Source organism: Chiloscyllium plagiosum, unplaced genomic scaffold (genome assembly GCF_037043375.1).
Source record: "Chiloscyllium plagiosum isolate Xiang-an unplaced genomic scaffold, Cpla_swu_hap1 HiC_scaffold_6, whole genome shotgun sequence".
NCBI classification, from domain to species: domain Eukaryota; kingdom Metazoa; phylum Chordata; class Chondrichthyes; order Orectolobiformes; family Hemiscylliidae; genus Chiloscyllium; species Chiloscyllium plagiosum.
Window position 1 is genome coordinate 50247925 of NW_028270144.1, and position 12023 is coordinate 50259947.

A 12023-nucleotide genomic window follows, 5' to 3' on the forward strand; every position below is an offset into this window, starting at 1 on the left:
GCAGGAGAATCGACGAGAAGAGAAAGTCTGAAGAAGGGCTTATGCCCAAAACGTCAATTCTCCTGACCTGCTGCGCTTTTTCAGCAACACATTTTTCAGCTTCCTGCTAAATATGTGGATAGTAATTGTACAGACCTGTATATATGAATGATTACTATGTCTCTGTATGCAAAGAAATGGAATGTTTACAGATGTATGGCATGACCAATTGTACAGATCATCAAAATATTTTATGAATAAAGTATATTTTTGAAATAAAAAAAATCTCGGTTAAGACTGGAGTCCCATCAGAGAATGGATGGGGGGAAGCAAGGGAACACATGGCAGCTTCCCTCCTCCCTCCTCAGCCTGATCTCTTTACGGCTGTTCGTTAATGCATACATGTGCCACTTCTCCATGGTTTCAGCAAATGCAGCCTAACAATGTTCAAAGACTCTGCAGCCACTGCCTTTTACACTAGAAAGTTCTAAAGACTCGTGAACATCTGAGGAAAAAAAGGTTCTCCTCATCTGTTATAAATTGGCAATCCCTTAGTTTAAATTTCCCCATAACGGGAAAGAATCTCTCCCAATTGCACTGATCCTTCATGGTCTTGTAGGTTTCAAGACTCCTGATACAGACTTTCAGAAAGTGGAAAAGATATCAGGAGAGGTATTAATAAAGTTTGTGAGAAGATTTGTAGCTCGGGTGCTCGTTGCTGTGGTTCTGTTCGCCGAGCTGGAAGTTTTTGTTGCAAACGTTTCGTCCCCTGTCTAGGTGACATCCTCAGTGCTTGGGAGCCTCCTGTGAAGCATTTCTGTGATGTTTCCTCCAGCATTTATAGTGGCCTGTCCCTGCCGCTTCCGGTTGTCAGTTTCAGCTGTCCGCTGTAGTGGCCGGTATATTGGGTCCAGGTCTATGTGTTTGTTGATGGAGTTTGTGGATGAGTGCCATGCTTCTATGAATTCCCTGGCTGTTCTTTGTTTCGCTTGCCCTATAATGGTAGTGTTGTCCCAGTCAAATTCATGTTGCTTGTCGTCTGCGTGTGTGGCTACTAGGGATAGCTGGTCGTGTCGTTTCGTGGCTAGTTGATGTTCATGGATGCGGATTGTTAGCTGTCTTCCTGTTTGTCCTATATAGTGTTTTGTGCAGTCCTTGCATGGGATTTTGTACACTACATTAGTTTTGCTCATGCTGGGTATTGGGTCCTTCGTCTGAGAGTGACTGTTGGTTTGTGTGCTGTTATAAGTCCTAGTGGTCGCAGTAGTCTGGATGTCATTTCAGATATGTTCTTGATGTATGGTAGTGTGGCTAGTCCTTTGGGTTGCGGCATGTCCTCGTTCTGTTGTCTTTCCCTTAGGCATCTGTTGATGAAATTGCGAGGATATCCGTTTTTTGCGAATACCTTGTATAGGTGTTCCTCTTCCTCTTTTTGCAGTTCTGGTGTGCTGCAGTGTGTTGTGGCCCTTTTGAATAGTGGCTTGATGCAACTTGGTTTGTGTGTATTGGGGTGGTTGCTTTCATAGTTCAGGACCTGGTCTGTGTGTGTGTGGCTTTCCTGTGTACCTTAGTGGTGAATTCTCCGTTTGGTGTTCTCTGTACCCTCACGTCTAGGGATGGGAGTTGGTTGTCCTTTTCTTCCTCTCTCGTGAATCGGATTCCTGTGAGTGTGGAGTTGATGATCCGGTGTGTATTCTCTATTTCCGTGTTTTTAATGATTACAAAGGAATCATCTACATCTCTGACCCAGAGTTTGAGTTGAATTTGCGGTAAGACTGTTCGTTCTAACCTTTGCATTACTGCTTCTGCTGTGAGTCCCGAGATCGGTGAGCCCATGGGTGTTCCGTTGATTTGTAGGTATATCTGGTTGTTGAATGTGAAGTGTGTTGTTAGGCACAAGTCCAGTAGTTTAAGTATGCTGTCTTTGTTGATGGGTTCAACGTCCTGTTGTCTGTTATGTCTGTTCAGCAGGTTGGCTATTGTTTCTCTGGCTAGGGCTTTGTCAATAGACGTGAACAGTGCCGTTACGTCGAATGAGACCATGGTTTCTTCCTTGTCTATGTGTATATTTCTGATGATGTCCAAGAATTCCTGTGTTGATTGTATAGATTGTCTGGATCCGCTGATCAGGTGTTTCAGTTTCTGCTGTAGTTCTTTCGCCAGTTTGTGGAAATAGAGAATTTATAAAAGCTAGAGGATGGATTTAAAAAAGGCTAATAGAACGACTGCCTTTCTCCCTATAAGACTCAGATACAAAGGGATGCCTACTTTATTTTATTTGTAAAGACCTCTCATTAGACAACATCTGGGTAATTGCATTCAGTTCTGGGTTCCAAAGACTCATTTAGACAAAGAAAAATTGTCTGCTTTGTTTTGAAAGGGTGATGGACCCCGTATCACACACACCACAAAATACTATTTATCTTAAAAAGGCACATGTTTTTTCTCAATAGTTTTGGTTCACAATGATTTTGATTCCTGTTTACAATGACACATACATACATGAAAAATGGCAGATGTAGTTCAAGGTATTGCATTTCAATATGACAAACAAGGGTCGGACTTGTTCAATTAATGATAGGGCCTTGAGCAGTGTTGCAGAACAGAGGGAGCTAGGCCTGCAGGTATAATTCTTTGAAGTTTGCGTCACATGTAAACAGGATGGTTAAAAAGGTATTTGGCAAACTTGTCTTAATTGCTCATTTGTTTGAGTATGGAAGTTGGGACATTATGTTGAGGTTGTACAGGACATTAGTGAGGCCTCTTCTGGAATACTGTGTCCAGTTCTGGTTGCCCAGTTATAGGTAGGATATTACCAAGGTGGAGAGGGTTCAGAAGAAGTTTACCAGGATGTTGCTGGGTTTGAGTTATAAAGAAAGGCTGGATAGGCTGGATTTTCTTTTCACTGGCACGTAGGAGGTTGAGAGGTGACTAATAAATATTTATAACATAATGAGAGATATAGATAGAATTGATGGTAGTTGTCTTTTCTCTAAGATGGGGAATTTCCAGACTAGGGGGCACATTTTTAACGTGAGAAGAAAGAGATTTAAAAAAAAGACATGAGGCCAATTTTTATTTACAGAGAGGGTGGTCTATGTGAGGAATGAACTTCCTGAGGAAGTGGTGAATGCAAGTACGAGTACAACATTTAAAAGACATTTGGATGGATACATGAATAGGAAAGGTTTGGAGGGATATGGACCAGGAGCAAGCAGGTGGGACTAGTGTAGTTTGGGATTATGTTCTGCATGAACTGGTTGCGTTGAAGGTCTGTTTCCATGCTGTATGACTCTATTCAAATACTCTTTCACCAACACCTTTTCAGGGAGTTCTGCAAACTCATGACACTGAGAGAAATATTTCACCCCAACTATACATAGGATTCTGGGTAATCCAAGATGGAGGACGGGAAAAATTTCTGGCTGTAACAGTTGCTCCTTTTTGAGGTATTTTAGGTGTTGGAGGTGATTTCCTCGAATTCCAGGCGCAGCAATTACTTTTCATATGCTGTTGCATTGTTTTGGAACTTTGGAAAAAAAGAATCAAAACAACAGCAGTTTTAAAAAGGGAGAGGTACAGACAAAGGAAGCACATGGTGAGGTCAGTGCAGGAGAGAGAGAGAGAAAGAAAGAAACTGACACAACAGTCAACCTACACAGTTACTGCCTTTGCTGTTGAAATCGCTGGACTTCGGAGTGCGTCTGGGAAAATCAACAGACAGTGAAATTCACAACTGATTTTGAAGGAAGTGTTTGGGCGAAGTCATAGCACAGAAACAGATAAGTGAATAGTTTTAACCTGGAGCAGTGTTTACTACAGGAATAAGATGGTGTTATTTTCTGGGTCTGTAGATTGTGAAGGAGCAAAAATGGCCTTTAGTAGAGTGATATGTGCTTCTTGTCAGATGTGGGAGTTTAAGGAGAGTTTATGGGTTACTATGGATTATATCTGCAATAAATGCTGTTGGTTGCGAATCCTATCAGATCGAATGGATCGGTTGGAGAGACAGTTAGAGGCAATGAGGAATTTGCAACAGCAAAGATATGTGATGGATGGCAGTTATAGGAAGGGGGAAATGTCCCAGATACAGTCACATAGATGGGTTAAATCCAGGAAATGTAAGAGAGGTAGGTAGTTAGTGCTGGAGTCATCTGTGGCCATTTCAAACAAGTATGCTGTTTTGGAAAATGTAGGGGTTAATGGATTCTAAGGGGAATGTAGCACGAATAGCCAAGTTTCTGGTATTGAGACTGGCTCTAATGCAATGAGGGGTATGTCAGGTTCCAAGAGATCAATTGTGTTAGGGAACTCTCTAGTCCGAGGTACAGACAGACGTTTCTGTGGCCAGCAGCGAAAAATCAGAATGGTGTGTTGCTTTCCTGGTGCCAGGATCAAGGATGTCTCAGAGAGGGTGCAGAGTGTTCTCATGGGGAGAGGGGCCAGCAAGAGGTCATTGTCCACATTGGAACCAATAACATAGGAAGTGAAGAGGTTGAGATTCTGAAGGGAGATTCCAGAAAGTTAGGCAGGAATGTAAAAAGGAGATCCTCGACAGTAGTTATATCTGGATTACTCCCAATGCTACGAGCTAGTGAGGGCAGGAATAGGAGGACAGAGCAGATGAATGCATGGCTGAGGAGCTAGCGTATGGGAGAAGGATTCACATTTTTGGATCATTGGATCTCTTCCGGGTTAGAAGTGACCTGGACAAGAAGGACGGATTGCACCTAAATTGGAAGGGGACTAATATACTGGCAGGGAGATTTCCTAGAGCTGCTAAACTGAACTAGTAAGGTGGGTGGCTGGGGGGGCGGGGGATAGCATGGGCAGGGCAGGCAGGGACAAGGTAGGACTAAAAAACTTAAACCATATTTATTTCAATGCAAGGGGCCTAAGAGGGAAGGCAGATGAACTCAGGGCATGATTAGGAACATGGGATTGGGATATCATAGCAATTACAGAAACATGGCTCAGGGATGGACAGGACTGGCAGCTTAATGTTCCAGGAAACAAATACTAGAAGCAGGATAGAAAGGACGGCAAGAGAGGAGGGGGACTGGCCTTTTTGATAAGGGAAAGCTTTACAACAGTGCTGAGGGAGGATATTCCTCCCTCTGGGACACCCGGACCAACCAACCCAACCACCCCGTGGCTCAACACTTCAACTCCCCCTCCCACTCCACCAAGGACATGCAGGTCCTTCGATTCCTCCATCGTCAGACCATAGCAACACGACGGTTGGAGGAAGAACGCCTCATCTTCTGCCTAGGAACTCTCCAACCACAAGGGATGAACTCAGATTTTTCCAGTTTCCTCATTTCCCCTCCTTGTCTCAGTCAAATCCCTCGAACTCAGCACCGCCTTCCTAACCTGCAATCTTCTTCCTGACCTCTCCGCCCCCACCACCACTCCGGCCTATCACCCTCACCTTGACCTCCTTCCACCTATCGCACCTATCGCATTTCCAATGCCCCTCCCCCAAGTCCCTCCTCCCTACCTTTTATCTTAGCCTGCTGGACACACTTTCCTCATTCCTGAAGAAGGGCTCATGCCCGAAATGTCGATTCTCCTGCTCTTTGGATGCTGCCTGACATGCTGCGCTTTTCCAGCAACACATTTTCAGCTCTGATCTCCAGCATCTGCAGTCCTCACTTTCTCCATGGATAGGATAAACAGACCTAAGGGACAACCTTTTCATGCAGAAGGTGGTACATGTATGGAACGTGCTGCCAGAGGAAGTGGTGGAGGCTTGTACAATTGCAACATTTAAAAGGCATTGGGATGGGTGTATAAATAGGAAGGGGTTAGAGGGATATGGGCTAGATGCTGGCTCGTGGGACTAGATTGGGTTGGGATATCTGGTCGCCATGGACGGGTTGGATCGAAGGGTCTGTTTCCATGCTGTACATCTCTATGACTCTATGTATTAAATGGGCCACACTTGATTTTGAAACAGTGACTCGTATTCTCCCATAAAGGGAAAATATCATCTCCATGCCCTTCCGATCAAGATTCTTCAGAATCTTATATGTTTCAAGATTCATGATGAGACAAATATTCTACTTGTTTTGATTTGTATTTACAATGTTTTAACAATTGGGCGGCACAGTGGTTCAGTGTTTATCACTGCTGCCTCACAGCACCAGGGTCACAGATTTGATTCCAACCTCGGGCGACTGACTGTGTGGAGTTTGCACGTTCTCCCCGTGTCTGCGTGGGTTTCCTCCGGGTGCTCCAGTTTCCTCCTACTATCCAAAGATATGCAGGTCAAGTGAATATTAGGTGCATTAGTCAGAGGGAAAATGGGTCTGGTTGGGTTACTCTTCGGAGGTTCGGTGTGGACTTGTTGGGCCGAAGGGCCTGTTTCCACACTTTAGGGAAGCTAATCTAAAAAAATCCATACAAATACTCCGCTTCTACTGCCTTTTCAGGAAGGGGGAATCCCAAACCTCAGTGAGACAAATTTGTCTGCTGTTTTGAAAGGGTGATGGAGCCCTTATCACTAATATTCTGTGAAATAATATCTTTAAAAGTTTTTTTTGATCTGTCACATGACACCAGGTTATCGTCCAACATGTTTATTTAAAATCACAAGCTTTCCGAGCATTGCTCCTTTGTCTAATGTCTCTGAAAGCTTGTGATATCAAATAAACTTGTTGGATTATAACCTGATGTCTTGTGACTTTGATTTTGTCCACCGCATACCAACACTGGTACCTCCATATCATGGCTCCCATCGACACCACAAATTGCCGGCTCAAGATGGAGAGGCTCTATCTCCAAGAAGATTGCGCATATCAATACAGACACTTCACCTGATGAAGCAGCTGTGCTGCAAAAACTTGTGATTTCAAATAAACCTGTTGGACTATAACCTGGTGTCATGCAACTTCTGACTTTGTCCACCTCAGGTGAACACCGGCACCTCCACCGACCTAAGCTGTTTCCAACACTTCTAAGGGAGGGAAGCTGCACTCTAATGTTACAGACCCTCAATGCCACGTTAAAGGTCAGAAGTCAAACCACACTAGGTTCTCATCCAACTGGTGTATTTGAAATCACGAGCTTTCACAGCTCCTTCGTCAAGTGAAGCTCCAAATAAACCTCTTGGACTATAATCTGGAGCCACTGCTGACCTTGTCCATCTCAGTCCAACACTGGCACCTCCGCATCGTAGCCATATTAAAAGAGTCGATAGAGTAGCTTGTGGCACTTCCCTACTTCTTAGACAGAACACTCGGGTTCAAGTCCATCTGCTCCAGAGGTGTGTTATAACATCTCTGATAGTCGTGATTTGGAGATGCCGGTGTTGGACTAAGGTGTACAAACTTAAAAATCACACAACAGCAGCACTCCGAAAGCTGGTGCTTCCAATTAAATCTGTTGGACTATAAAATGCTGTTGTGTGATTTTTAAATTTGTACACCTCTGACAGAGTTGATTTGAAAACAGAGCAGGGGCATGGACTAACCGACAACACGACAAGACAGTTCTGGGCAACAGTAGGAAAGCACGGCCACCCTGACAAACCCTCCATCCTCTGACCTGCTGCCGCCTCCTTCAGTGACTCCGACCCGGGATTGTTCCGCCCCCCCTGACCCGGGTTTGTTCCCGCCCCCCCTGACCCGGGTTTGTTCCCACCCCCCCTGACCCGGGTTTGTTCCCACCCCCCCTGACCCGGGTTTGTTCCCACCCCCCCTGACCCGGGTTTGTTCCCACCCCCCCTGACCCGGGATTGTTCCCACCCCCCCTGACCCGGGTTTGTTCCCGCCCCCCCTGACCCGGGTTTGTTCCCACCCCCCCTGACCCGGGTTTGTTCCCACCCCCCCTGACCCGGGATTGTTCCCACCCCCCCTGACCCGGGTTTGTTCCCACCCCCCTGACCCGGGTTTGTTCCCACCCCCCTGACCCGGGTTTGTTCCGCCCCCTGACCCGGGATTGTTCCGCCCCCCCTGACCCGGGTTTGTTCCGCCCCCTGACCCCGGGATTGTTCCGCCCCCCCTGACCCGGGTTTGTTCCCACCCCCCCTGACCCGGGTTTGTTCCCACCCCCCCTGACCCGGGTTTGTTCCGCCCCCTGACCCGGGATTGTTCCGCCCCCCTGACCCGGGTTTGTTCCCACCCCCTGACCCGGGTTTGTTCCCCTCCCCCTGACCCGGGATTATTCCCGCCCCCTGACCCGGGATTGTTCCCGCCCCCTGACCCGGGATTGTTCCCGCCTCCTGACCCGGGATTATTCCCAACCCCCCCGACCCGGGTTTGTTCCCGCCTCCTGACCCGGGATTATTCCCAACCCCCCCTGACCCGGGATTGTTGTCTCACGGAAGGGAAGCCTGTACCGCCTGTGAGGAACTTTCTCTCACTGACGCAGACTGTCATGGAGCCCGTCTGCCGAGAAGATAAACTTAATCCTATGGTAGCTGCTAATATATTCTCCAAAGTATTTTTCTGGTAAGCGTATTTAGACACTGTTTAGCGATACTTATCGTTTTCCTACTTTAGTGTCATTCAAGGTGAAATATCTGTTTCTTGTTTTTCTCTATATGCTTTAATCATTGTTCATTACAGAAGGCAATCAGTGCTGTTAGCCCTTTGCTTCTTCTCGGTTTTCATTAGTTCAGTGACAGCCTCAGATTGACACTTGTAGATTGAGAAAATATCGATTACTCCTACAATCACAGGACGGGTTTATTTCAGGCGTTCTCCTGAAAATCTTCAGTTTTAAAAAAATTAACTGTCAATGATAAACTTTTTGAGTCTAGATTAGAGTGGTGCTGGAAAAGTACAGCATCCGAGGAGCAGGATAATCAACGTTTCGGGCAAAAGCCCTTCATTACGAATGATTTGGAGATGCTGGTGTTGGACTGGGGTGTATAAAGTTAAAAATCACACAACACCAGGTTATAGTCCAACAGGTTTAATTGGAAGCACTAGCTTTTGGAGCGCCGCTCCTTCATCAGGTGGTTGTGGAGGACACAATTGTAAGACACAGAATTTATAGCAAAAGTTTACACTGTGATATAACTGAAATTATACATTGAAAAATACCCTGATCATTTGTTAAGTCTCTCATACTGGCATCGCTCTGAAAGCCAGTATGCTTCCAATTAAACCTGTTGGACTGTAACCTGGTCTTGTGTGGTTTTTAACTTTGTACACCCCAGTCCAACACCGGCATCTCCAAATCACATCTGTTAGAACGACCATGATAGTTTCACTTCTTTCACATGTAAATCACAAAACTTTTTTAAAAAGTTACATTCTCAGATTACCTGTGAAAATTGGTGTCAGTGCAGATAAGATGTTGAAGGTGTTAGCCCCCTGTGATCCCTGTCTATGCCATAATGTTTAGACTGATTTTAATCTAAAAAGTGTTAACAGAGTCTTAAATGGATTCATGCAGTTCATGAGCAAAGTACAATGTAACTCTGCAAGTACAAATTCACCCCACAGATGTATGTGTGCATGTGGGTTTTTATGTGTGTCTGTCTGGGGTAGGGGTTTGTGAGCGGCTGTGTGAGAGTGTAAAGTGGTCTAAGTCTGTGAGAGGGTGAGTTTGTGTGTGTCTGGGGTGGGGGGGGGGTTGTGAATGTCTGTGAGAGAGAGTGTATAGAAACACACACACACCCTACCTATACACACCCTATCTATACACACACACTCCTACAGAGAGAGACACTCCCACACTCACACATGCGCCCTCTCATACTGAGACCACACACACATATATACTCTCTCTCTCAGACACTCACAAAGCCCTACTGCAGATATATATATATATATCTCACCGCACCCCTCGGGTCATTTCCTTCCCAGCTACCCTCCTATTTATCTGTCATCCCCCTCCCTGTTTTCCCCGCCCATTCATGATGAATGGCGTATGCCTGAAATGTCAATTCTCCTGCTCTTTGGATGCTGCCTGACCTGCTGTGCTTTTCCAGCACCACTCTAATCTAGGCCTGCATTTATTGTCCATCCCTAGCTGCACTTGAAGGTAGTGGTGAGCTGCCTTCTTCAACTCTTTTGACCCATTGACAGTGAAGGAACATTAATCTGTTTTCAGGTCAGGATGGTGAATGGCTTGGAGGGGATCTTGCAGGTGGCTATTTTGAAAAATACAAATGAAGATTTTTGGGAATGAAAAAAGTGAGGTTTAACCCCCCTAAGTAGACATTCTTGCACATTTTGCATGAGCATAGTAACATGGAGTCCATTTCTATGCAGTAGAGCTGCAGGGAACTAGTTCCTGATTGTTGAAAGATGATTGTTTGCTTAAACTTAATTTTATATATTTAACATCTGACTTAAACTTTAATTTGTACTGTTTTGTATGGTGCCAGTCAACAGTAATGAAAACAATGTTGAAAATAATTAGCAACCCTGGCAGCATCTGAGGGGAGGAAAAAAAGTATTAGTTCTGTGACCTTTTATCCTTAATTATGTTTCTCTCTGTATAAATGCTGCTAGACCTTCTAATTATTTCCAGCATCTTCTGTTTTTATTTCTGATTTCCAATATTTGCAGAATGTTGCATTTTTTTTTTAGAAATTAATGTTAAACCAGTTGCCTGCTAATAGCTGTTGCACAATTTGGTAAGCCATGTTTATCTGTGTCGTAACAGTTGAGGGGAACACTAGCTGTGCATGTACTAGTGCAATCTCTGTGTCAGGGTTTCTGTTAATTGCAATCAAAGGAACACATTGGCTTGATGTGGACTATCAAAGTTCAAGTTGCCATTTTTAACCTGTGTAATCCTTAACCAATTATAAGTTTTTGACCCTCGTCCAACTTGGATTTTGTTTTGAGGCTGTGGAAAATTGCTTGTATTTGTCTGGTAAAAGTATTAAAGGAAAATATTTGAATTACACAGCTAAGAAAAAAGAAGTGCCTCAAGCAGGATTTAAACAACAATGCTCTGATTGAGAGTTTCACCATCTACCAACTAAACTATTGAGGCTGACGGAATTTCTTGCATAAAACCTTAATATGCTGATTAAAAATATAATTCAATATGCTAATGGCTGATTTTTTAAAAATTTGCATGGTTCCATTCTATATAGATTGTGGCTTTGGATGGAGATGATGTTAAGTGTTAGTTCACTTGGAAGTGTAGTGGACAGCGAAGAAGATTTACCTCAGATTACTATGGGATCTTGATCAGATGGGCCAATGGGCTGAGGAATGGCAGGTGGAGTTTAATTTAGATAAATGTGAGGTGCTGCATTTTGGCAAATCTTAGCAGGACTTATACACTTAATGGTAAGGTCCTTGGCAATGTTGCTGAACAAAGAGACCTTGGAGTGCAGGTTCATAGCTCCTTGAAAGTGGAGTCACAGGTAGATAGGATCGTGAAGAAGGCGCTTTCCCTTATTGGTCAGAGTATTGAGTACAGGAGTTGGGAGGTCATGTTGCGGCTGAACAGGACATTGGGTCGGGATATCTAGTCAGCACGGACAAGTTGGAATGAGGAGTTGGATCGAAGGGTCTGTTTCCGTGCTGCACACCTCTATGACATTCTATGTGGTGGAGGCTAGTACAATTGCAACATTTAAAAGGCATCTGGATGGGTATATGAATAGGAAGGGTTTGGAGGGAAATGGGCCAGGTGCTGGCATGTGGGACTAGATTGGGTTGGGATATCTGGTCGGCATGGATGGGTTGGACCGATGGGTCTGTTTCCGAGCTGTACATTTCTGTGACTCTATGTCCTCAACCTGCTGCAAGAAGCCTTTCAACTCGGTTCTTTGCTCTTGAGACAGATAACTCTCACTATCCTATCCCATTCCTTAAAGGCTTCCTCGTTACTTAATATATTTTGAGGCACATTTAAATCCACACCATCTGGATTTGATTCCTCACTCTAGGGGCAGGAACTAACAACTGTTTCCTCCAGTTCCATGTCTCTATTGTAGTAAGGTTTCAACATATTTACATGACATACCCGACACGGTGTTTTACTATCCAGCATCTTTACCAGGTAGTTGACCTTACTCACTTTGTCCTCGATTTTGATAGGGACACTAAACCTGGCTTTGAAGGGAT

The 12023-nt window shown here is 44.7% G+C and overlaps 1 protein-coding gene across 3 annotated transcripts in view; it reads left to right on the forward strand.

The window, feature by feature from the left end:
* Positions 1 to 8249: 8249 nt before the first annotated feature.
* abcc4 (ATP binding cassette subfamily C member 4 (PEL blood group)) overlaps positions 8250 to 12023 on the forward strand; it is a 624022-nt gene continuing 620248 nt past the window's right edge. For 2 of the 3 annotated variants that reach the window (XM_087987997.1, XM_087987995.1), the window contains exon 1: positions 8250 to 8432. In XM_087987997.1, coding sequence (XP_087844123.1) covers positions 8359 to 8432 — 74 coding nt within the window. In that variant the 5' untranslated portion in view covers positions 8250 to 8358. The remainder of the gene's footprint in view (positions 8433 to 12023) is intronic. The other variant, XM_087987994.1, reaches the window with a different exon arrangement.